Source organism: Aythya ferina, assembly GCF_964211825.1.
Source record: "Aythya ferina genome assembly, chromosome: 2".
NCBI classification, from domain to species: Eukaryota; Metazoa; Chordata; class Aves; order Anseriformes; family Anatidae; genus Aythya; species Aythya ferina.
In genome coordinates this window covers 19,596,379-19,623,822 of record NC_140297.1, presented here as the reverse complement: position 1 = coordinate 19,623,822, position 27,444 = coordinate 19,596,379, and the positions used below count along the sequence as shown (strand labels likewise).

Below are 27,444 nucleotides of genomic sequence, written 5' to 3'. Positions count from 1 at the left end.
ATGATCATAAAAACTTGAAAACGAATAAAAGTATTTCATTAATATTTGGTTTATTTCGTAATATTTGGTTTATTATAAATGCACATTTAATTCCTGCAACAAAAACACCTATTTGAGGATACGGTAGAGACACTGTATTAAGCCATATCCAGGCATGGCAGTCATAATACCTTCATTTACGACAGCAAGAAGGAGCACCTCTCTCAAAACTCTGTATTTCTTAATGTCATATTTGTTTCCACCCTCCTTTCCCCACTATTTACCTAGTTTCTGTACCGTACTGTAATATTTCTGAGGCGGTCATTTTTCAGCAGCAATGTTATTTTTCTTAGCTTAGTGATGCCTAAAAATAGTCCTGGCCACCGAACCTGACTCCTGAGCTCTAGATGTACCTCAGCCTGCAGTCTTTTACTGGTTTCTTTGTCCTTACAGAGCCTGGAAGAAGACAGGAAGAGCTGAATGAATTCAAAAAGGTTTTCATCAATCTGCTACAAAATCTAGGTAAATCTTTAAAACCTTTCTCCAGAAAATAACATCAGCTAAATGCAACCCACAGAAAAGTGACCAGGCCATGAAGATCTCATGGATCAGGTAGTTACATTTTCCATGAACAACATAATACTATGTTTCTCCCCTCCTCCCTTGGAAAAAAAAAATAGAATTGTTTCACCATTTATTTTTGCTACACAGAACAGAAAATGCCTACGGATCTTGAGATGTTAAATAAATAAATAACAGGGATTTTTCCCCATAGTCAACTAATCAAGATTGGCAAAATGCTGCAGATTTTTAACTAAAGATTTTTCATCACAAACTATACTAAAGTAACTCTGATTCCTCTGAAAGCCCTGAATTACATTCAGAAACAGGTATTAATTTATTCAAAATGTATTTGAGTGTTGTTTTTTTTTTTTTTTCCAAACGCATTGCTGTAAATAGCTAGGTTTATAAAGAACTACCAGCAGCATTTATCAAATTCCTTCCGTCTTTATTTAGACCACTTTCTACAGAACTAGTTAGGATTTAGCCCTACCCACCACGTAAAGGAGTTGCATAATGACCCCTTTATACTCATTAACTACCATTTTAATGAGCTATTACTACCTCGGGACTCAGAAGACCTCAGGGAGGTTGTAACATGCCACTACCCATATAGTAATTCACTGCTGAGTTAGTACATAGCCTCCTTGAAAGAATATAGGAATGCCCTCCATCACTCTCTGTAGTACAGATGCCAGTGTCAGCAAAATTTCTGTAAGACACAACCCAGCCTAAACCCTAATAAAAAACCATCTCAGTTAAACTCCAATAAGCTTAACAGATTTCCTATTACTACGGCCCACCGCTTTGCTAAAAGTTGCCACCCTCCTAACAGGGTGAGCTGAAAGCAGGAGCACTGCCTGCCTGCAGCTCACAGTTTGATGGCATACAGCAAGGCACATCTGATAAAGGGACACGGCAGAAAGCAGAGGACATTCCAAACGACCATTCACAAAAGCTGACAGGTCTTTATGGGCCATAAACTAGCCAAGGGATGTTCAAAGGAACCTGCATAAAGAAATCAAGCTTATCATTAGGAACCGTCAATTAAAACTCTCTCACACACATTGAATTTATACATCACTGAAAGCTGAAGTAAAACAAAACTAAATTATTTTTCATTAAAAAATCTTGCCCTTATTTGAAAAAACATATATATGCCATGACTTGTGATGGAACTGAACTGAACACAGCCCTTCCCATTCACTAGTGACTTTGTATGGAAATCGGTATTACGGTTGCTAAAAATGCCTATCTGACATTATTTCCAGTGTGAACAAGCCAAGTACACCTGAAGAAAGACACTCACCTCTCAAAATTTATGGCAGCTGTAGGCAGACGCTGTTACACACAGTGGCACACTGTTCCCTGAATTGCCCTCTATGTTTTTTAAATTCAAGTGTTTGCACTGAACCCAAGTGAGAGGCAGAAAGTTGCACATGCCCAAGTGGGAGGCAGAAAGATCACTTTCCTGCTTTTCATAAAACCATTCCCTGCAAGGAGTTACTGTTCTTTTCCAGTACTACTTTGGAGGCACCCCGTTTGTGCCAGGAAAGGAGGGAATTCATTCATTCAGATCCATAAACTGCAAACCTCCTGGTCTGCAAGAGGCAGAAGACCAGAGCAAGACCTCCAGGCACTACTCACATGTGGAGGGCACAGAAGGCAGCGGGTACCAAACACATGTATGAGCACACACATGCCTGCTCCTCTCCTCACCCAGACTTTAAGATAATTCAGTGCAAACGAGCCTTTTTTGCTGGGAAGCTAAGTAGCCTGTCAGCACTGTCACAGGGCTGAGAGAGACAAAATAATAGTTCTCACCCTCTGAAGTCAAAGTAATGGAGCAAGTGTACGGCCATTTTTCAGTCACTGATAGGAAAAGGCAGCATTTGGAGGGACCGTAGTTGCCTCCTCTCATCTCTCATTCACCCATAGAGCCCCATTCTCGTCATAAGGAATGTATCTGTTTGCTCCCTCTCCGTTTTCATTTCCTCACCATCACGAGCCCAAGCAACAAGCAGATAAGAGGCATTTTCTCCTGGCACTGGAAGGAGAGCTCCTCAATCTGGAGGCAGCAGCCGACTGCAGGAAGCAGAGAGTTGGCTGAGCAGAGCTGGTAGCAAGACAAACTGCAAAAGGAGGAAAGATCAAAATAAAGGGGAAGAGCGTGCATTTTTCTACGCCTATGGAAAAGAAGAATTAGCAGTTGAGTGAACAGCAATAAAAACTTGGCACAGGTTACATGCCATTAACTACGCTACGAGAAATCTGTTTCAGCCAACTGACCGCAGAAGATAGTGACTATTACTAATTCATTTACTTGCCTCTCAACATAGGATTACGGGATTATCAGCATTAAAGATAACAGTGAAAGTCAGCAGATAAAACTCTGATACCACGGTCTCTAGAAGAAGCACTGACAAACGTAGGCTGTTTCAAAACCAAAAGCCATAGCAAAAGTTTTGTGACCACGGGACGTAACTGAATCAAAGATAAATTACCATACAATATTTTAAAATGGGTTCTTCCCCAGAAGTTATAAACAGAAAGTCAGGACTTGATGAAAGATCAACAGGCAGGCGAGAATATTTAGTAACTTTTGCCACAGGTAGAGAAGAAAGGAATAAAGCTGCAAGCCTGCAAGCTACTATGTGGAAAAAGCATTCCGTTACTGACAACCCCACAAGCACAAACCGCAGGCCAAAGCCACGTTTCCTTCTATCTCATAACCTCAGCTGTGGAATCGAATCCAAGAAATTGCATCAGCCAGATGCGCAATTTCTTCCTCTCGTAACTTGTTAGGGGCGGGGGAAGGCTCTTTGTCAGAACAAACAAAACAAAAACCAAATAGCGGTGGCAGAAATACTGCAAAATTATTTCTGGAAGAGTAAGTCACAGCAAGTGTCACTGGCCAAAATAAAAGAAATACTTGCTGCGGGGCAAAGAAACTGAGTAAGCAGGCAGAAACGGGACTGGAATGAGCGTTTCCTTGTCGAGCTTCCCTCTCCCAATTAGTCCCACACAAACCCCGAGCAGTCCGGCAGATGCCAGCAGTGGGAGCCGAATACCCCGTGGCAATGTCAACAAAGAGCACGCTGTTGGCAAACAGACACCGAAAGGATAAAAAGTTTTGGTCGAGCTCTATTTCTGTTCTCTTTTGTTATCAGGAGAAAAGTTGGTACCTTATTTTTTGGGTGTTGGTTTGGTTTGTTTTTTTAGTAAGCATCAAGAGAAATGACTGTTTAAAAGAGTGGAATTGTTAAAAGATTGATTTCTTTAAATTCTAAACTTACAGTTTAAAAATTAAGGGGTAACAGAAACATGACAATGATTATTCTGAACAGGTAAAGGAGATTTGGGGAGAGCTTGGTGTTTCCATGGAAAGGGACTCCAGCCTTTCCCCACTGCTCCGCCGCCCTGCCTTTATGCGTCGCACAGAGGACGGCTGCTTCCCCAGCCAGCAGCTATTCAGGATTTCTCTCCACACGTTTGTTCATGTGTGGCCTCATCCACTCGTAGCTGCGTGCTATTCAAACACGCTTCCAAGACGTGGTTATTTGTTTTGAAGCCCATCACAATGGCATCGGAGTTCATCAATAACATTATTCACCTTTGTAACATCATTAAGATAAGTGTGCAGTACTTTCCTTTTTTTAATGCATTGCAATGTTTTTATATACTTTTTTTTTTTAAATGCATTGCAAAATGAGGCACAGACTAAGGTAAAATCTTCAGTCATCTCAGGTGCTAATTTTTATCTCAGATAGGATTTTGCTGAGCGCTTGGTATCAAACACCATTCCATACAGCCTGGGCACAGACTTTAATCGACTTCAGCTGCAGCTGCAAGCCCTCAGTTTTTCTGCATATCAGCCCCTAGTACCTCAAATTATGCAACCAGAATTGCAGAGCACTCAAATCAATTAGTCACCACTTGGGAAAAGTTTCATTTAAACGACTTGCCTAGCATCACATAGGAATTCTGTGGCAGAGAGAGGCACAGAATCCAATCCTCAAGGGCACTTTCCGTCTGACTAGCTTACCCATGAAACCACTTTTTTTCCCCCTGCAATCTTCTCCCCCCACCCTCTACATCCCCTCAACATCTACAGGTTAAACAGTTTTTACAGACAACAGTCTCTTTCAATACATAAGCCTGAAGCTGCACTGGGGCCAGATCTCTCCCTGAGCCTGAATAAGTAAAGACCCTGTAGGATATAATGTAGTGAATTAAAAATCATCACAATGAACAAGCACAAAGAAACCAAATTAAGATTTGAGACATTCTAAAAACTGACATTGCCTAATTTTACAGCATGCATCCCCAGAAATTTGTTAGCAGCCTTCAGATGGTATTCTGGTACGTGAGTTCATAAGGCTGGCGGAGGAAAAGGCAGGAACGAGTGGATTCAAAACATAAATTGCACAAGCAGCGCAGAGCTGCTTTATAATACTAACTTACATGCAACGGTGATTTTTCCCCTACAAATAAGCGCAGGCTCTCTGAAGGATCTGAAGCCCAATCTGGCTAATTAGCAGCTATTTCAGATTGCAGAGCTGAAGGCAAACCTAACCCAGGACGGCTCGTTCCTTAAAACACTGAGGGTGCAGCATTTCCGAGGCGGGCAGCAGCAGGCTGTGTGCAGGCAGCTGAAAACCAGCACACCCATCTCAGGGCGGCGGGGAGCAAGCAGCAAATGCAGCCCAGCACTGAAGGAGGGGAGGGAGAGGCAGAGCCCGGATTAAAATCAGATGAGCCCGGGTGTGCACGGACAATTGGGAAGCACGCAGCGTCCAGGCGAGCGGCGGTTCTCCTGCGGGGACGTGCACCTTTTGTCTCCCCAGCCCCTGAAGTATTTCCCAAGCGTTTTCTCTGCCAGGCGTGTGTATTTCCATCGCCTGAGACAAAGAAGGACGAGACCCAGCACCTTGTAAAATCTCTCAAGTATAATGAAAGTAATGAGATTCTAAAAATAATGGCGGCCGCACGAGAAACAGGCTAAGCTTGTTAATTACTAATTTTGTTAAGGTGCAGTAGAGTTCTTCGTTAATAATTCAGCATTATTTCTCTACACGTGAGAGTACTCCAGAAGCACAACTGAAGATGTCTACTTTCAGACTGCAAGTGACTGAAAATATTTTTTATCAAAATTACTGGGAATCTTGTCAAAATGTAAATTGAGGCACATTTCCAGAGGTTATAAATAATCCTGAAGTGTTGTGCTTATGTGAATGGTATTGTCAGCATTCAGCAATACAAGACATACTTGCAATACTTTTGTACCTCTGCCTCATTTCATCACCGCATTTAATGTAAATCATTTATATAGGAATTAAAAAACCTTATGCGCTCTGGAAGATGAACTCCGAGAAGCTGAATAAACATGAGTAACCTACATCTTTTCTTTTTTTTTTTTTTTTTTAAAAAAAAAAGTAAAAAAGAATTATGAATGTATTTGTACTTGTGCTTTTGAAACAATATTTCATGTGGTTTGTGTTGGATGGAGTTTTCCTGCGCTATTTAAAAATAAAATAATGTAAAATAAAGAACTGTATTATTCCCATGTGGATCAATCAAAATTTGCATACAATTTCAACAAGATTATTTTTAAATTTAAAATTGCAATTCTGCAAGCTTCTGGGAATGCTAGGACTCATACGTGAGTCCAATCCGACAGCTGCCTAAACACTTGTAGAGTTGCACCCCCAAATAAACTGTCAGGCACTAAGCTTTCACCCACCAATATTTACGGATCTTGACTCAGACTTCAATATCCATGAACTGAAAAATTAAGGGCACCTTTATCAGCAAGACAATTTTCCATACGGAGAACAGTTTGTTTTACCCAAGAAAACTTTGCTTTTTGTATTGAGCTCAAGCTGGAAGAAAGAGTCCTGCTTATAAAGGATTCTTAACACAGCAAGGACCCTTTGAAAAACTGAAATGGGAACAATTTCCATAATCATTTCAGAAAGACTCTACACACACAGATTATAATCTGTGTACATACACTCTATAATGTTCTTCACCTGAAAGACATTATATTAACAATTTTTTGAAACAACTACGTTACCACTAATCTCTTTTCAACTAGTAATCTTGAAAACACCAAGTGGGAAACTGGGGGAGAGAAGCAACTCTCAGAAATGAGGAAATGACAAAAGGAAATTGGGATGTGGTCCATCAGGATACATTACAGCTATAATTAGTTTCCACATTTCTGTGTCAGCATTTGTACCAAAAGAGTGACAATGAAAATATTTTTTAGAAGACAACTAGACAACTACTCAAGGCTATTTGTTCAGTTAATCTTTATGATGGAGGTACAAGGAAAACCAGACAGAAAAAAAAAATAATAGCTTTAGTGCTTAAAAAAAAAGTAATATATATTTTTATTTTTTTGTGTTCTCTACTGAAATAAGTCTACTGAATTTTTTAATTGGGTCTGAAATTTAGGCAAATATCAAATAAAGGCACACAAACAAAAAGTGCCTGCTCACTGCATTGATGTGTTGCAACACAATGAAATTAAAATTCTGAAGTGCTCTCGTATGGTAAAACAAAACAAAAACCTGAGGAGTTAATTCTCCAAGCAATTTTAAGTTCTTCGTGTTTATTTATTCTGCTCTCCTTAAACATTAGGACAGTTTTATAGGATCACTTTTTCATAAAGTAAAATAAAACTGTTTAGACGATCTCATCACAGAAGGGAAACTTCTGATTATTTTCACTAATTCATGATTAGCATTAATTAGTGTAGCTTTTCCATCACTGGAAAAGTAAACTAGGGCTTGAAAAATGAACTCCACAACAATACCGACTCTTCAGTTCTGGCAGGGCATTTTTACTTGCAAACAACAAAAGTGAAGTGTTGTCTACAGATGTGGGATTCATTCTTTGCAAATCCAGTAATGTTCAAGGAAATTTTGTCTATCCATCGGTTGGTAGTTTTTGTGATTTTATGCTTTTTCCAAGAACTCACTTGTTCCCTCAACCAAAGCAGGAAGTAACCGTTTGAGCTCTGCTCAGCAGACAAAGAAAAATAAAAATGCCATCACCGTTTTGTTTTGTTTTTAAACGCCAAACAACCTCAGAGTTTTAATGATAAATTAATACAAAGATGCAACAAAGACAATTGCAGAGCAAAAATGACCCCAAGATTTAGTACAATAAAAGAAAAAAGCCAAAGGACTTTTAAAAGATCAATATGAATTCGTTGGCTTTAACAAAACCTAGAAGCTGAGACGTCTAGCATTACCAACAACTCTCAATCAGATACGGAGAAATAAAAATAACACATTGCTGCTGGGGAATTGCTACTACGGCTCTGATTAATACAGAAACTCTCTAGCACAAACTAGTTAGCCTTCAGGAAGTGTGAGCTGCATTACGCCCACGGTCTTTTTTTCCCTTTTGTAAAGAAAAGAGATTTCTTGAACGTAAGATTTAGCAGTTGTATGTAGTCATAAAATAAATACCCGAATGAATAAATTGCCCGTCGGCCAAGAGAAGTTTACCTCTAGGTAAAATTCGTGCCTCCGGGGGGGGAAAGAAAAAAAGACTACTTCTTGAGTTACATTTGCTAAATTTCTTGACAATCACCTAGAAGAACAAAGTTTATTTTGCACATACATATCTATTCTGTCCGCATCTGATTCTTGGCAATTATGCTATTCAACCTGGCATGCAGACGAAGCAAGATTAACACTAACTTCCTAAAACAAATTGATTTCATGTTCCAAATGCTGTGATAATTTTGTTAGTACCTTTCAAATTTCAGATTCCCCTAAATCAAATAGTAGCAGCTGGCAAAGCTTGCACCAGCTTCTTTTAAAATCATATTGCACCACAGTAGCTAAAATTTTCCACTGACATTAAAATAAATACAACCAACTTATACCACACGATGAAGTGAAACTTCATAAAACATTATTTTCTAACAAATCCTACTCAAAACAGCACTGATAAGGAACTCATTACAATACCACTGATGAAGAAGTGCCACAGTATGACAAGGACATTTCAGTCGGGCAAACAGACGCCAGCTAATACTAGAAATAGTGAGTTTAAATGCTTTATTAAAATAAGAATGCTTTTTAAAAATACCAACAGCAACTGCAACCAAAGTAAATATGTGATAACTGCCGCGATTTTTTATTTATTTTCATCCAAGAGTTTACATCGTATTGCCTTTCACAGAATTAGAACAATCCTACTAATGATTAAGATATTTAATAGCTATGCAGAGTCATCATTTGCTTTTTTGGTATTTTCTAAAATTAATAACAGGCTGTACTTTTCACAAAACTCAACAAGCCGATGTCTTTCTTCAGTATTCAATCAAAAAAACTTAACTGTAAAATATTAGGTGTGTGTATTTTAAATGAACAAGTTCAATCAAGTTGCTTGCTATTATCTGTATGGATGGTTTTGATACTCATTCAAAATCACTTACATGTCAAAGACACTGCATGAAATTGAAACCTTTACTAATGCCAAGGTTTGACCCAGGATCCAAAATAAATCTGCATGTACAGACCCTTGTACCTACACAAAGCACCAATTACTTCAAATAAGGTTTTGTCTGTGCGCTAGAGTCCACCCATGTGGAGCCAATTACTATAGCAGGGCCATTATATGGTTCATTTCCCCATACCAGCTTGGCAAGAGGTGTACATGGGTGTAGGGAGTGCAAAAGAGCCTAAAGAGCCTTCGCTAATAAAGTGCCTCAGACGCACGGATGTGCACTGTGATATTTAATGCTATAACAAACGCTGCTGCGCCACGGCTTGGCCACGCAAAACAATAAATACCACAGGACACTAGACAATTTCAACCCCATGTTTCTGTTCTTGGTCCACCACTAAAATCAACCTAACCTTATTAAAAAAATCTTGAATAATTACGCCGATACTCAACCTACATAGCATATTTTTACCAATATCTGAGAATTCCTAAGAGCGTTTAGAGGCAGTAGGATTTGAAGAGAAGAGTGAGAAAAATGTCAGAATTTCATGCTCTTCAAGAGGGATTGTATGTTTGTAATAGCAGAAGCACCGATATTACTTATTGATTATGTCTGGTATCATTCCATTCCTAAATGGGGAAGTTGCTGCTTGAAATAATTATTATAAATAGGAGCAAACCACTCATCCCCATTGGAAGTACTGAAGCTCCATCTAGAGGCTTTCCTTCCTCTGCTGTCATTTGTGGTATATGTAATATCACCTAGAAATGTGAACAATATTAAATGTCAGAGGCTTCCTTTGTACCTCCTCTTTTGTTATTCATAATGGTTCTTGCCCTGAACCTTTGCCTGGCAACACTAGCTCCTTCACTGCCATCAAGTGGTAAGAAACCAAAACTGAACTTAAAGATGTAAAATCTCAATAATCAGATTAAATGATCACCATAGTGCAGAGACAACTACGAATACAGAGTACCGACAACCTTCACGGCTCTTATCACTGAAGTTCTTGCACATCTGCTCTGGAGCGCTCAGAAGCCTCACACAAAAAATTCTACAATGGTTGCAAAATCCACGTTTCGTTTTTACTTCAAATTGCACAGAATAAAGGTCTACATCCATATTCCCCAACATCATATTGAGAACAACAAGGTCTCACAATAAAAACACTTTTTTTAGCAATAATGGAAGCAAGACATTACGGTTGAAATGCACTTGAATACACTTGAAAAATACTGAATTTGGCGATGAGAAGGAAAACCGCAACGTTAACTAGAGGGAAGAGCACAAGCATCTCCTCAGCCTTAGCGTTGCCTACTGGCAGTCCCTCAAAAGCAGGGGCTGCAGTGACTTTGGCAGCACCAAAAAAAAAAAAAAGCATGCAGCTATGGCAGCCTCTGCCTTTGTGCGCCCAGCTGTGAGAAGTGGGGACATTCGCTGTGTCAGAAGGCTCTGCTATCAACACCAACCTATGGGACACAAACACAGACCGCACCAAAACCTGGGAGGGTTTGTCTAGGTGGAATAAATAGGAAACCCAGCTAATGAGGAGCAGCAGAATAAAGCCACACTGCAAGCCCTTGGTTACTTTGATTTAAACACCTTGACTTAGGGTTCAACCTTCTCACGGTCGCTCATCACAGTTACAGAAACCTCACAAGGTCTTCACCACGACTTGAAATACCTCTACCTTAGTAAAGAAACAACCACTGAATACCTTCTACCAGATCCCATACAGACCAGCCCACAGATTAAATCTGTGCTGCCAAAGAACCGGGTGGCCGCTCACCTACTTCCACTGAGCAGCGAGCTCTGCCAAGAAGCTCTTGGCTCACACAAAGGCATCCATGTCATTGGGAAAGCAACCTCCAGAGACCCATGCTACCCATGTGCCAAAAGGCAGTCCGAGAGATCTGCCCCAAAACCCAGCCTACACGTCCAATGATGCTGAAATGCTGAAATTCGCAAACACCGTTGTGGAAAATTCTCCTTCATAACAACCACTGGTGTAACACCTATATACCAAAATTGAGACCACATCAAATATTTGCTCAAGGATGACTAGAGAAAGACACAAATGATCAGGAATACATATTATGAAACTCAGGACAATGATTTCTTCTGCACTGTTGAGGAAGGGAGAACAGGATTTGCATTGACATGCAGAAATGCAAATGGACCTTCAGAAACAACATGAGTACAAAGAGACCAAAAAATGAAAAATATGAGATTTTTTTTTTTAAAGCAAGAAAGTAAGAGAATAAAAAAGAAACACAGAGAAGAATTATAACTTGCAGCCTAAAATCACTAGCAGCTTTAAGCTCGAGGCAGCTCTAACCGCCTGTTGCTTGGCAATCCAATCTCGAGGTCCAACTGAAAAGCCAACACCAATTTTAGACAGTCATTTTAGTTACAGAAAGCACAGGGATTAGACAAAAAGGCTCTTCCTGAAGCAATTAAAATGTAAGTTAACCAGGGTGCACACAAGCACTTCAGCTCCTGAGCTAAAAGAAAGGACTGAATTTATGATGAGCAGTGAAAGCCACAGTAAAACACGACGGCAGCAGGAATACATTTAAAAACCAACAAACCAACCACAGAATAAAGAGAAAAGATGACCTCCAAGATTAAGAGTGACAAACAGAAGTAGAAGACATTGGAGATTTAAAAAATGAAATAAAATCCTTAGTTATTCTTCCTGAACATGACTACTTGTAACCCAAGCTAATCGCAGATCTCTCAGAAGGCTGTATTGAATGCGCTGATAGGGAAATGTAACCAGAGACAGCGTGTTTTAAAAGTTACGGTATCTCTGACTGATAAATGTAGTTCTTAATAAGAGGATTAAAAAAAAAAAAAAAAAAGAGGAATGAGAAGACAAAGTATAGTATATGCTTGAGCAGGACAGAGCACTGTCAGACTGCTCACTCCTTCTATTTCTGAAAGTTAGAACAGAAGGAAGAAAACCAACAGCACAAAAGCCATGGAAAACATCATCAAAAAAGACAGAATAATTATTAGCTCCAGGGGTTGCGTGGACAATCACCATGAACTGCAACACAGAGGGTTCCTAAGAGGTATTTACACAGCCTTTGCACTCGAGCATCGGTGTCAGCTCAGCGATTCTCAGCTGCGGCCACCAGGGACCCCATATACCGCCCTCGATAAAGAAAAACCCTCAGTGCAGCCCCAGAAACAATGCTGTCTTGGTGGAAAATAAAGCCCGTGGCACGGCAAAGAAAAACAAGCATTATATTTAGGTAACTATCTTGTTCCCTATCATTATTCTGGGATTGATAATTTGAAGAGAATGGAAACGGCAAAATGAAAATAAAAATTCTGTGATGCCCAGTGAAAACTGCAGACCTTTTCCCAAGTATTAGATTAACCTAGGAAACACAACCCTAGTGGGCAGGTCTAAGCAGATCTGCCATGAAGTCTAGAGAGGAACAGAGAGAAATTCACTCATTTCAGGGATTTGTTTGGATCTTTTCTGGGCGAAGGGTGTCTCACTCCTAGAAGGAACGCTATGGCCTAGAAAGGTTTAACTTAACCAGAAATCAAAGAGCGTCCTGATAAGCAAGATGTAACTCAAAACGTCACCAAAAGATCAGCAACGTTTCATTTGAAGACTGGCTTCTTTCCTTGGTTTGTATTAGCAACTACAAGACTTCCTCCAGATTACTGATGCTTAAAATCACAGTTTTAAAGCATTTGTACCGGAGCATATGCAATCATTCTTGCTAAGATCACCAATTCAACATGTACCTTAAAAATTTAATGCAGAAGAGCTCGAGGCTGTGAAGTAATCTGCAAAGCAGTGGTAAGAAACATCCCGGCAGCGGCTGCTCCAAGTACCCGCTGGAATTCTCCGGCTTCCCTTCCTCTCACCAGCGTGTTAAGACCCAGCAAAGTGCTATCCCACACTGTATCACACTTGGCTAGGTGATAGATTTTACACTAGTATAACTCACCTCGAGGTTTTTTTTCTTCACCTCTTGTAATGATACTTTTCACTAATCAAGTCGTTACAAGACAGATCTTCGTGAGAATGAGTCCTGTTCTCAAGGTGCCTGCTGCCAGTACGTGGATCTGTTATTCCTGACGTTCCAGGGATGCCAAAGCACGGGCACGTGACAGGGTCAGAACTGCATTTTCTAAAGCCTGTACGATTATCTCAAGTACTCCTACCATAAAACAGCATTTTTCTGCATGCAAATTAACATTCATTTAGTATTAATGTAGTTACGCAAAGACACCATTAAATACTGGGGGGAAAAGTTCAGTTAATTCCCATTTTGCAGCCCACCAGTTTTCTTTCGTTTTTCATTCTTAGGGCTATCTGAGTGATCAATGTCCTTCAAGGAGCCTTTCCTCCTCCTACATTGGTGTATAAAACAGAGCCATTTTACAATGAAGGTTAACACGGTTTTCTAATCAGATCTAGATAAAGTTCAGCTTTAAGGGAGATTTGGAGGCACATCTGATGCTATTTTAATTTTAGGATGCAATACTTGGCAATACTGAAAAAAATAAATCTGTTTTTAAAAATGTTTTTTGGTTGATGATCCTTATGCTCTCAGCAGAGCCAGCAACAAAGAGCATGTGGTGCTGCTGAACAGCTGAGCCAGAAGGAATGAGAGCATAAGCAATAACAAAGGGGTTTTCATCTGTAAGAATAGCTCTGATATTAAAAAGAATAAAAGGAGAAAATTAATGTATACCTGGAATGTTGTTTCAGTTTTCCACAATATCTTAGCGGACTAAGAAGTTAATGCAGCATTTGAAAGCCTGCAGTTTTGTTTTTGGCTTGCTTCTTGGTGTTCTTGCTTTTGCTTAGTATGTTGTGTCTGGTAAAAGTTTGTTTTGCTCAATTTTGGGTTATGAAACAGTAGTGTGTGTACATATTTTTTTTCTGAAGCTTTTTTTCATAAAATACGAAGAGATTGTTGGGCTTTTTAGCAGTTTGTGAGACTGTCAACCTTGTTTGGGTATTATAGTTTTGTATAAAAGTGGTTATTTGTAAACAATTTGAATGCATGCGGCAGCCTATGTTGTACATGTGGTGTGCGTTACTGTTCTATAAACAATAACACAGTTTGAATGTAACCCTTGAAAACCGGGTTGAAACCCCTGGCAGAGTTTGTGCCAAGATGCTGGGTATTACTGGGCTCCCATCTGATGGATGGCTTAGGTGCAAATTTCTTAAACGACCTGGCTCCCGGGCCTTCCAAGTGTTCTTCTTGGTGTCAAGCAAACGAGCGGTGGAATCAGACCACGAGACAGTTAATATGCAGTCCCTCATCTTTGCTACATCTGAAATTCTTCTCAGTGCTGATCTGGAAAACTTTTGGAGAAAATCTGAAGATGCACTGGAAATTTTGAAATAATGTCACTCCAGTCATTCCCTGACTACAGAGGAAAGGCAGAACTAGTGTAGTTGTGCTTTGTACATGGCTATAGCTCTGAAATGCTGCTGTCTCAACACAAAGCGTGTCTGCTTGTTGAAGGAGCCTCACTGCACTGATACAGATAAGTAGCTTCTTCCTTAAGGGGCAGTAATTATCATTACCAGAGAATCACTGTGGTTGGAAGACCCGTAAGATCATCAAGTCCAACCATCACGTAACAGGACCAAGTCCACCCCTAAACCATGTCCCTAAATACCCCATCCACACATCTGTCTCACCCAACATATTTTGTGATCGATTCTGCAATGATTCTGATTAAATTTCAAACTGATTTAGATTGGTTTTTACAGTTAATGTAGTTAATAATCACCATTGCATAGTCACTGATTAATTCACCCGGCGTTATCTTATGGAATATAAATGCTGTGATGGTAAGGTAGAAAAGCTGAATGCCACGTAGAGTTTTATGACAGTTTATAACTATATTAGTCATTGCTTTTACTGGATCTTGTGTCTAACCATGGCTGCTACAATAAAACAGTAGGTATTATATTTTTTAAAATATCTGAAATGGAAGCCTCTTCTCATTTCCTATTAGGAATTATTTAAAAGCTTACTCAATGGAAAGATAAAAATCTCAAGTACTTCTTTCAATTGATCAAAAATTCTGAATAAACTTGTTTTCCAACACAAGTTTCCCAGCTAACAAGTATGAAATACTGCTGTGAGTTTGTAACATGTAGTTTGTAGTTTCACTTCCACCGATTTTTTTTTTTCCTGCTCCAATACTTTTTCAACACTACAAGCTTAACCCAGCAATGATCAAAACAAAACTGTGGATTCAAATGTTGGACTCTATCTACCGAAATACAGATGGAAGGTGTCAGGCAGTCAGTTGCATTTTGCAGTTTACAACGGTGAAAGAACAAACCTCTCCTGTACCTAAGTTATGTGCTGTACTTAAAGATGAAATATAACTGATGTACTTTCATGTTCAGTTCTGTAGTGAGAGTTCCCAAGCTGGTGCACACCAGTAATCCATTCAGTAAATCTTCTTGGTCTTTGTGTTTTCTGGTTAATATGAGGAATTTAACCAGAAAGCTCTGTTAATTTTGCAAAGAAAAGCTGCTTCTCTACTGGTCAGGTAGAGCCTAGCCTGTCCATGAGTTACTGATTTGCTAATTATCTGGATCATGGGGATTTTTGCCTTTTATACCTTTACACTTAACTTTCTTACTAATAAATGACTACAATGTGTAGACACCTTAATTTTCTGGCAGAAGTGCTGACCATTGGTTAGTAAACTTAAATTTAAGCACAAGGGATAGAGCAGGTAGCTGACAGACTACCAGGGCCCTGTGACTGAGTGGTTGAAGATCACAACCTCCGTGCACTTACACGTTCCTCTGATCGCTGGAGATATCAATTTAAAAAGGAAATACGCATCTTTTCCTCAGTGGTGCCATTCAGGCATGGCTTCCAAAGAGGATTTATAGTTGGATAAATATGTACCAGTTTAGAAATCATGGATTTTTTCGTGTTATTAGCAATTGAGAAAGCTGAATAGCTTTACCTTGTTTTGGATGCCTTCCAGGAAGGCTGGATGCTGTGTGCACTGCCTGGTTTCCTATGTATACGCTCCTGACCAGGTGACCCTTAAATTTACTTCTTAAGCAAAAATAATACAGCCAAGAGCAATGGATGGTGTTACCTGAGGAGAACATGTGAACCTAGTCATGTTTTGCAACCCAGTTTTTCCCTGCACCTCTCAGATTCCCCGGTTTTTGATCAGCAATGTTAGGGGGTGCATTCTGGATGGCACCGTTCAACCAGCTGCTGCTGCACTGGGTTTGGAGAGCTGTCAGCAGCATCTAAGGTCGCTTCATGGTTTGTAATTGCCAGCTTCAAGTTCTGCTCTGTAACTATGGCTTTATATATTTTTGCCTGTCACCTTACCTACAGTGAAGTTAATCTCACAGTACCACGAGATGTCACCAGGTGTTTTGTTCTTCAGCTTGTCACTGGAAGTGTTGCATCCAGCCAGTCCCCACACCAATCCCCCAGCAGGACACTTCTCAGCTTCCTAGTCTCAGCCCTGAAAACTGGCCATTAAATCTTGCTTTTTGTGTCCTGACCATCAATCTTGTGCTTTTAAGACTCCCTCGTCCCATCCTGTGGCAAGTTAGTTTCCTGGATAACCCCTGGTGTGGAACCCTGTCAAAACCTTTTGCCAAACCAGACAGCCCCGTGCCTGCTGGACCCTCTCTCCATGCCCTCACTAGAGCACACCAGGACTCTGGTGGGTCAGTGAGGCAGGGTTTCTCCTTGCAGAAGCCATGCTGTGTCTTTCCAACAGACCAAGCACATCCTGGCTCCAGAGACTTCATTTCTATAGACCCTACTGCCTTCAGCAAGGATGGATGTCAGACTTCCTGGGCTGTAGCTCTCGGGATCTCTTCTAATTTATTTACTGGTACAGATGGGAACCAGCTCCCTGGCAGCACAGTTTGTGGTGTCCTCACCCCAGTACTGAGGTCCTCCTTCACCTGCAGGTCTGCAGCTTTGTACAGAAATTTCCTTCAACAATGATCTCAAGTGGAAGCCATCATCCTGGCAACATCTTCACATTTGATTTTCCTGTATGCATATATATATATATATTTAAACGTGCCTGTATATTTACTTCAAATTGAATTAGCTAATTAGCTTCTCTTGATCTGTTTACTGCAAAGAATGCATCGGTGTTGGAATCTCCTGAACACCTCCAACAGGAAAGACTCACGAAATGAGTTAACCAATTGCAGGGCTGTAGCTTTATTCCCAAATGAAACTTTTTATATTTTTGTCATCAAGCACTCCATAGCCAGCACCCTGCTTTTGATTACATTTAAAGAAATACAGAGGTTTTGAAAAGACAAGCAGTTTGATATTTTAGTTTGCTCTGGCAAACTAAATAAGAAGTCTATAATAACAAATTAGAAGTAGTCCACACATTTTTTAGCTGCATATTTAAACAATTCTACGGGAACTGGCCCAGAAACGATCAAATTGCCATTTTATTCATCAATTACTTAAAAGAATAGCTGCTATTAATGCAGCTTTGTTGTTCTACTGTTATCCATGTATGATTACACACATTTTCTCAGGAGCCCAGGCGTCTGAGATATTCTGAAGGATTTTGAGACTGTATCACCTGCTTCTGTTAACTTTGCACCTAGCAGTAACTCCGTACCATCTCAGACTTGGACAGGAGTTGTCTTTTCAGAAGGTCCTGGGGAGGCTTTGGGTTTGTATTGTTGCTTGAGGTAAGGTTAATGCAGAGTTGTTCCCCACCCCCTTTTGACTAATGGTACCTTCATACCCTACTAATTCCGCGGATTTATCAACTCCTAAGCAAGCTTCTTATTGTGATGTTCTGAAGTTCATCATCTTGGAAGCAATGAGATTACTTATCTTACTCAAGATCTCCTAATTTTGATGCTGCCACTTATTAGTAAGGTCACTGATCATTCCTGTTGGCTAAGTAAGATTATTTTTTTGTTTGTTTTTTTTTTTTGGTTATATAAATCACTGTGAAAACTTAGATTTTCATTTTCTATCAAATGCTAGCCTTGAATCTTTGAGGAAAAAGACATGAGGCAGTTTTATGATACACCACCATTTCTCCAAGTTTTTAAAACTTACCAAAATCTCACACCAGGGAACCTGGTTGAAATGTGGGAACTGTAAGTTGGCATATGAAAGTTAAAAGTTGTATTGAATCAAGTATTTCAAGGGTTTAGCATAGTTCTTTAGTGTACAATCGATTTTCTTTTCCTGCTAAACAGAGTTTCTTGAGATACTCATACTTCTAGGTATTACCTAAAGTAATTAAACCCTGGATCTAATCCTACCCTCTGCTTCCATGCTGTGCATGCACCTTGACTAATGCCAAGGTATGTGAATTTGGGGTAGACTTGGCTCTTTGCTGTCATCTGCACTGCTGAAGAGTGAGAGATTGTTTGAGAAGCCAGAAGAACAATAATTAGCATGAGGCAATGAAAGACTAAATTGATCTGCACCTTCCAGGAAGTCTAGCTTTGTAGGTACAAGGTATTCGGTGCAGCATTTGGATGGTCTTAAGATCAGACAGTTTCATAGGAGAGGTGTTGGTGAATGATTTCTAGTTTGAGCTACCTTAACAGTTGGACCTAAGAGTGTCCTGAGTAGGCTGCAATTTGTCATAGCGTGACAGCAAACTGAGATACATTAGTGCAATTATTTAGTAGCGTAGCTGATCTTTATCACACATGCCTAAGCTTTATCTCAGCTTTGTGGTAAAACCACAATGTTTAATTTTGAGCCTTTTTTTAAGCCTTTGAAGTTGTAAGTTTGTCATATTACCTGAACATTTTGTATTCAAATACACGCTACTCATTCTCCCTGTAAAAGGGATAGAGTTAGAGAGAAATACACTTGAAGTACAAATTCTACCTTAATAATAGAGAACTTTAATCCTGATGTTGTGTCATATTTTAAACTGAGATGTTTTAAAGATTTCAGTACAAAATAGTTCTTTGTATTCATTTGAATTTGTATTTGAAGTCTAGAAAAAAATGGGACACTTATTTAAGTGCCCTTGCACAGGTTGCTGTTTTACCCTGCAACACACCAACTTCTCATGCAAATACATCTGAGAATATAAACAGCACTTAACACTGACTACAGATGTCTTTTCTTCCTAAGATATAATTTTGTTTGTTGTCTTTGTGTTTGCTTCCCTCAGAGTTCAGGACTTTAACAAAGAAGAACTTTTAAAGAAAACCTGTGTGATATTTAGAGAACTATCAGCAGGGGCATGGTATCTTCTAAAATTTCTGTCCTAAAGCAAGCAGAAAACTGTAAAATTTGAGCTTCTTCACTTCTGGAATATGTAAGATGCATTCCCATGGCTTCCATATTTTTTTCTAACAAATTCAATGGCAGTGTCTTAATTAACAGGATTCCATCATCATCAGGGAACTACTTATCCTGCCTGCTATCAGGAAGCATGAGGGCCTTTGATGACAGTTGGCTAAACCTAATTAAATTAATACCATGGCCAGAAAAGACAATACTGGACTGGGTTGGTCTCTGAAATTGATTTCTCAGTCAAGATAGAACTGTATCTTGAGCAGGTATTCGATATTTTGCAGTCCAGATAGGACAAATATGCAGTGTTTCCCATTCCAGCTGCACGAGCAGAACTTGCTATTAGCAACCAACCCACCCACGGCTCGCACAAGGGTCGCTTGTAGAGTCCCAGGTGGTTTGGCTGCAAGCCGTGAAGCAGTGAAGATATTGCACTCATTTCCAGTCTTCACCCCAGTATCACATTCATGGGACATTTTAGGAAGATAATTATTTTTGACGGGGTAGCTTGCTCAAACAGCCACGCTTTTTGGATATTCCACTGGAACACAGCTGCCTCCCCTCCCATGTATGCCACATAAGGGGGAGATGGCACGAGTCCTGATGTGGTGGTCAACATCATCCCATACAGAACTGCAGCAAAGGACATGAATTCAAGACAAGCATAAAAACACACCCATGTTCAAGCAGCAGAGGCCACCGGTACAGGTCACCTACCATTCTCCCCCCCCCCCCCCCCCAACAAACTGGTCACTCAACCAATTGCAAATCAAATGCAGAACTTCTAGGAGCTAAAATAGCACGTTGTTTATTTCTGTGATTTGAAGACCAAGCTATTATGGGCACATCCTTAACGGATTAGCAAAGTGGAAAGCACAGAGAGCAAGAGAAGAACAGCTAAAACATTATTGTTGCTGCAGACAAAACAAATAAATCATCACTCCTTATTTTATCCCTTCCACAGCCCTTTGCATGCTGTTAGCTCCCTTGGGTTCCCTGCTGCACATCCCTCTGCACAGCAAGAAAAAAAAGAAAAATAATCTGAAATAAAGCAGAAAAGTATGACATGACTGAGTTGTCAAGGAAAGCTATCAGTAAGTGTCTGAAACTACCTCTAATGGCAAATTCCACAACGCTTTCATGTCTTTAAGACAGGAGCCAACAACAATCAAAGCAAAAAAAAAAAAGTAATAAAAACAACATAAGAAACAAAAATAGATTTCCTTGGACAATGTCCAAGCAAAAAGTCAGTAGAAGACAATACAGAAAACACATTTTACTGGAAAATGTAAGTTTTTCAAGCCTAGACTTCTCAATCATTTTAAAATAATGCAACCATGAACAAAAGCATCAGGGACTGTTATTCACACACGATACCTGTTGGTGCACCTACACAACACATTACATAAAGTAGCAGCAGCTTACCTGAGAGATCAGCACTGTCAAAAACAATAAATACAAAATCCAGCAGCCTGCTCCATTCTCAGTTACAAATCTGAGCACAGGTATCACAAGTGGTTCTCTATGGCGTTTCTTCCAAGCAAACCATCCCGTAGGTCAAAACAAGTTGGCTCGATATGATCCAAGTGAATAATCTCAACAACGACTTTGCACAACTTGCATTGATTTACATTTCTGATGAAAAACAGTTTCCAGAGCTGCTGGAAATCTCACTTCCATGTATAACTTCAACATGGCAGATTTAAATAGAAAGCTAAAAAGCATGAAGGGATGCAGAGTTATGTCTAAATAACATATTGAGAAAAAACACACAATTACTTTTGTGGAATAAACCAAAATTACAGCAAAAGCCACTAGCAAGAAATCTGTTGGGATTTTTTTATTGCTATTTTTGTTTGGAGTACTGCAACGAAGTCTACTACAGCTTCAATGTCGATGAGTGGGTTTGGTGGTCTTCCTGGCTGTAACTGGCATCAGCTGTAATTGCCGTAACAGGAACCAAAGTCAAAAAAAAGATTCTGAAGAACCCTTCCTTTCATCCACCACCCAAAAGAAACATGCAGATTCGAGAAATAACTGTGATCTCTCACCATCCAAAGAAAAGTCTGCTACTACTATGCGCAGTTGGATGTTACAGAAGTTAATTATTTTTGACAGACTGGAGCATTGAAGTTGATGCAACATTTCATTTTCTGGCCATGGAATTCAGATTCTGTGGCCAACTGTGCATTAAAGTCTAACCCTTCCAAAACTACTAGACCCCCTTAATATGTATTTTGAACATGAAGCAGAAAATCTGAAACAGGTTTCTGAATCTAGAATCTGAATCATTAGACGCGATGCTTCATCCCCATCCCAGCAACTTTGATTCCTCCCATGCGAGTAGTGAGCCATCAAACTGCTACGTGGTGCTTCGTGGCACAAGGCTTTCAAAAGTCGGAGTGAATATCCGAATTGTCATGCAAAGACAAAGTAATCTTACAAAACAAAGTAAGAAAAGCCTAAAGCTCACAGCTTTGTCAAAATCATCTAAGCAAGTCATCGTAACTGCGCAAGTGTGAAGCTCTATCTCACTGAATCAAATACTTACAGAGCTTGGGAGACTAAACCAGTGTTACCAACCGAGGGTTTTTTTCTCCCTAAAACATTTGCAGATGACTTTAGTAACACTGCGCCCACATACGTTACCCTTCGAAAGCATCAGGGAAGAGAACAGCCTTGAGTGTTAGAAGGAGCAACCAAAATAAGCCTTTAGAGCACGATACAATTTGTCACTAGGAAGATGAAACAGACTGCTCAGTTTCTGGGCGTCTCTCCTATTTCTCCTACCTCATCCTGCTTACACACACTTCGCCAGCCCCAGGAGAGAGAAAACCTCCACAGGTAGGCTGTTTTTGCTGAGGACTCGAGAGCATTCCTTGAATAGATACGGCTCTCCCTTACACACCTCCTCCCACTTGATGGGACCACTCTGTGTACTCAAGTTCCCCAAAAGCTCTACAGCAAAAATCTTTTTGTCTAGTTGGTTGGGTTTTGTTTTGGTTGATGCTTTTTTTTTTTGGACAGTGACCACTCAAAGCAAGAACCGAGGCAGCACCAGACGATGTAACACTGACAGGTTCAGAGGTGTCCAGAATGAATGGCTAAGAAATGACCAGCTCTGTGCCCAGGAACTTTTCTTATACACGTGAATCTGCAGCTTTAGAACTGCGGTGATGAGTATCAGCAGCCAACACACTTGCAGCATGCAATAACTTACTAGAGAAAGTTTTCTTTTACGATATTTCCAGGCGTGATGTCAGTCAGAGCCAGGTAATTTGTCACGGGGCTCATTTCTGGCAAGGTTCTGCCTTACTAGGCAACACCAAGAGGTAAAATCCAGCATAAGCCATTTCCCATAAAGCACATCTACCTCAGTTTCTCAGCACAGATGTGCTAAGGAGCATACCAAGGACATACCAAGCAAGCTTCCTTACTTTTCCCACTGACAGCATGCCATGAAGCAGCCCTGCAGGGGCCGAACTGGGCTCCTTTCAGGCAGGACCAAGCTGTAATACACACACCAGGAGCTTCAACACAAGCGGGCACCGAGCCCACGTGGCCAGCCTGGAATGAGTTCAGCAACAAAATCCCCTGAAAGGCAAACAGTGTGGGCATCAGCTCCTCGGCACCAAGCGCTGCACTCTGCAGACAGGGCCCTGCCAGGCTGCGCCGCTTGCGAGGGCACACACAGCCTCTCTGTTCCTGCGGCCTTTGAAGGGGCCCGTTGGCCCAACACCTCCAGCTGGCCGTGGCTTCTCGCAGCCAAGGAAACCCGATGCCTGGGTTTTCACGTCTTGCAGTTTCTGGGAACTGCTAACACACCAGGAGCTCGCAGGCTGCAGCTCTGACCTGGCACTGCACCGTCACCGAGCAAATCTGCTGCCTAGTAGTGACACCAATGCAGCATTCAGCTTTTCCAAAATAAAACTCATGTGCCACAAGGAAGGTACAAATCGCTACTAAAGAAGGCACTCAATATTTTTGGAGGCCATATATTCACCCACAGTGTCGGCCAGCAAGTCGCACCCCCACATTAAGTTTTCCTCGGGAATACAAGGTCCCAGGGCCTCTTCTACCACGTCAAAGGATGCTTGGAGAAACTTTGTGTTTGCTTTCATACACAGCCCGGGCCCAGCAGAACTTACAATACAAACCTGTTCCCTTATCTGACGGCCAGCAGAAACCAAAGGTTCATTCAGAAATTCCTTGGTCCCCACTGATTCGAGGCACGCTGCCCTGTCCTGGTCGATTCTCACAGTACAGCTCGTGCACTTGAGCACTTCTTCATGTGACCGGCATGCTGCCGAGTGTTGGTAACACCAACAAACATGCAACATTTCCTAAAAACCTCTCCATCAAACTTCTCGTATTCTAGAGCAAATCCTAAAGCTTCACAAGACATCAGAGGCCTGCGGTGCCTTCCTTCCAGCGAGCCAAAAATAGTAAAGCAGCGGGCAGTCCCCCTGAAGCCACATACACACAGTTATAATCAACAGCATACCTTGGCAAGAAGTTGCACGGGTGCAGCTGATGCCAGCTCGATTCATCCAGAGCATGCCACATTCATGCAGGTATTGGCTAGTAAAAGCTGTAACAGATACAGTTAACTCCACCGGGGCATGTGTTGCCCTACAAGCTCACAGTTCCCCAGATCCTCCTGGATTTTTTCCAAGAAGTTGACATCGCTTCTGCACATTCACATTCTCAGGTAACAAGGTAATTTTACGACCAGGTCTGCACAGTCTCTGGTTTAATTCAGCAACTTCATCTGAGTTTTGAGAGGAGTGCTATCTGGTCCTGATCCCTTTGGCAGTCTGAAGCTCTCCATATTGAAGTGATTATGGGAGCGATTATTACAGCTGATCTGTCAAGAGTTTATGATTCTAATTTGCCTCATTTGGACACAACTTCGGTAAAGAAGTGGAAGACATGGAAATGTAATCTTTTATCAAGCCAAAGGTTATCTTAATCTCTCCATTTTGCTAGGTCAAACTTCTTTAGAACCGTAATATTTTAAGTGAGCCATTCGAGTTAATCACATCATCAATTTAAGCACAACCAAAGAAATATGAAGGTAGAGCAATTTAGGAATTGCTCAAAATGGCAGTAGAAAAAAATATATCTAAGTTTAATTCTCCTTTATAAATGGTATGTTATTATGGATCCAATGGCTTAACAGATTGTGTCCTTGCATCCCATTCAGATACTTCTTCCTCTAGGTACTCGACTTGGATGCTGGCTAAGATGACCTCCAGAGGCCCCTTCTGTCCTCAAACCCTTGTAGATTTCTCAGCCAACTCTTCCTTGAATTCAAGCGCTAACCACAGTTATTAGAATAATTAAGTCACAATCTTACTCTTTGTTGTTCCATTTTCACAACAAAACTCGTTTTCATTATAACATCCTCCAACATCCCTGCCACTGATGCCAGAAAGCACAACAGCAGTAGCATTTGAACCTAACGCTCTGCGAGTGCAATGCCAGAAGGTCACCAAAAAGGCAAAACACAAACCCCTTAGTCCAGTAAATATGGACTAGCAACCAAAGTCATAATTTCTTTCCAATTCCAGGGGAAAATCCAGCAGCCAGAGGCTTCATCAAAGCACGCGAGAGAGTTAGAGGACTTCCCACAGTCACCTTGTCATTTGAGGGCAATAGCAGCCTCTGACAGTGCATGCAAGGTTCAGCAAAACACCAGTACCACAATTCTCCTACCAAGATCTAATGCTGTAATGCCTTTAGAAAGTACTGTACTCATTCCCTGTATTTTTTTATTTTATTTTTTTTAAATACAAGGTGACATGTCTGGAGAAATATGGCAGCCTGATATGCTGCCATTCATAAGCGCGGTTGAGCATCTGCATTTTAGACATGGAACTTACATCCTGCTTCCAATCTCCCTCTCCCATAAATACATGGGGGAAGGGATTATCAAGACACAATACAAGGCAATGAATACCAATGAACACCAGAGGAATACGGAGACAGGGGAAAAAAAAAAAAAAACAACCAGCTTTGATGAATGAGAGATTGTGAAACAGTCCAAAGGCACAGCCACAAAGGCTATATTCACACAGTCTCTGTCCCTCTTATGTGAAAACCCCAAGAAAAACACCTGAGCATCTGGGCACACAACCACCAGCGCCAGAACTACGAGATAATCACAGCACTGTAGTCAAAGGCATGCCAACTAAAACAATAGTGACGTACAAAATAACCAGTAAATTATCTCCATTGAGTCATAGCTCTAGAAAATAGCAGAAAACCTGAAGAAATGTGCAAACAGAACACAGAGACATTATGGTAAAAGACAGCTTTGTGTTAAGGCATCCAAGGCAGAGTACAAAATACCTGACATTTGTGCACTTCCTTGACCCCATTACAAGACCAGTCACCTTCTGGCCACGGTAACCCAAACCACAGCTGTGACCTTACGAGTCAGCCCAAGTCAGAGTCCTACTTCAGTGCCGTGTCTGAAAGGCAGGGACAGGCCAGAGCTGGAGAAGCAAGCAGCAGGAGAAGACGCCACGTGGAAGAACCTGTGAACCTGTACAGCTTTTTCAACTTTTTCTCTGCTTGCACATTGCAGGAGATTCAAGTTCTCCATTGTGATCTTCTAGTCATGTAATGCCCAAGTTGAAGTATGACATCAGTAAGAAAGTACTCTGTTAGTTCACATTATATTTTGTTAGTCTGATTGTGCAAGGTACAGGCTCAGCCCTAAACAAAAGGTCTGTGGAGGGTACGAACAAAAAGATGAGCTTCTGATTTGAACATCACTAATCAAAACATGAAGTATTGTATCCCTAAATTACCTAAACACTAAAATTGCCTTTCAGGAATTAAAAAGGCAATCTTTAGGCTCATGAACATGAGATTTGTGCAGCAGAGGTTTCTGGGGTGTACGTAGGATGACATCCCATAGTATTTCACACCAGAAGCTTAAGAAGTAAAACAAAAAGAGATGAAAGGCTCGGAATCCCCCAGCTACCATCTTGCAACTGGTAATTTCCAAAAACCAGGACCCTTCCAGGTGCAGACACCTCCCTTTTTTTTGCAGAGGCCCTAACGAGATGCACCTGAATACAGTCTAATTCCCAATAACTACAAGGACCACACAGGACAGGCTTTAAAGTTAAGGGAGTTATTACAACAGCAGGATCACCCACCACAACATAGGGGTGCTAGGAGAGAAACCTAAAAGGAAGGGTCTTTTGGGGACAGCGTTAAAGATATAAAGGATTAGACAGTCAGGAGAGGAACGCTGCCTGGAGACAGCGTCAAGAAGATGGCAGAGGTGTGCGAGAGGTGCAGCCAGGCTGTGCACAGAGCACAGAGCTCCCAGGAGCAGCAGACCACCAGGTGGGCACCAGCACAGCCCAGGTGAAGGTGCAGAGTGGCAGCGAAGCCCGCAACGAGGAACCCGGGGGCGAGCTGCAGGGGGCAGGGTCCGGGTGCCCGGGGGGGGTCCGGGGGGTTCCCCCGCTCACCTGCTGCACCCCGAGGAAGTCGTAGAAGTTCCGCGGCACCTCCTCCACCAGGTCGAACAGCTCCAGGTCGCCGCTGTCCCACGCGCGGCCGCGGGGCAGGAGCAGCGCCAGCAGCAGCAGCGGCAGCAGCGGCCGGCGGCCCATGGCGAGGGCGAGGACGTGGCCGGGCGGGCGCAGCAGCAGCGGCGGCAGCGGCCGGGCGCGGAGGGAAGGCGCCAGGCCCGGCCCCGCCGGCTGCCGGCCCCAGCGGGGGCGGGCGGCGGGGAGGGAGGGAGGGAGGGCAGCGCGGAATTTCCCCGCGTCCAATCGCAGCCGCTGCGCGCCGTGACGTCAGCTGCCCCGGCAACCGGCGGCGCTGGCGCAGTGGAGGCGGTGGAGGGGGGGGGAAGGGTGGCGCTGCCCCCTCCCCTTCCTGCCTCGGCCTTCCTCCTCCTCCTCCTCCTCCTCCTCCTCCTCCTCTCGCCGTATCCCCTTCCCCTCCAGGCCCAGCTGTCGCCCTGAGGAAGGCCGTTGTCAGTCACCGCCAAAATACCCGTGGTTTTCTGAAGCTAACCTCAGAAAGCATTTTTATTTTTTTTTCCACTTCACCAAAATCCTTTCCTGACAGTATCTTACCAAAATCCCAGCTGCTAACCTGACG

The 27,444-nt window shown here is 41.7% G+C and overlaps 1 protein-coding gene across 1 annotated transcript in view; it reads right to left on the bottom strand.

Moving 5' to 3' along the window:
- The window catches only part of DNAJC1 (DnaJ heat shock protein family (Hsp40) member C1), a 97,859-nt gene extending 70,812 nt beyond the window's left edge, over positions 1-27,047 (bottom strand). The window contains exon 1 of the mRNA XM_084511951.1: positions 26,805-27,047. Within this exon, the coding sequence (XP_084368077.1) occupies positions 26,805-26,948 (144 nt within the window). The 5' untranslated portion in view covers positions 26,949-27,047. The remainder of the gene's footprint in view (positions 1-26,804) is intronic.
- Between the last annotated feature and the right edge of the window lie 397 nt (positions 27,048-27,444).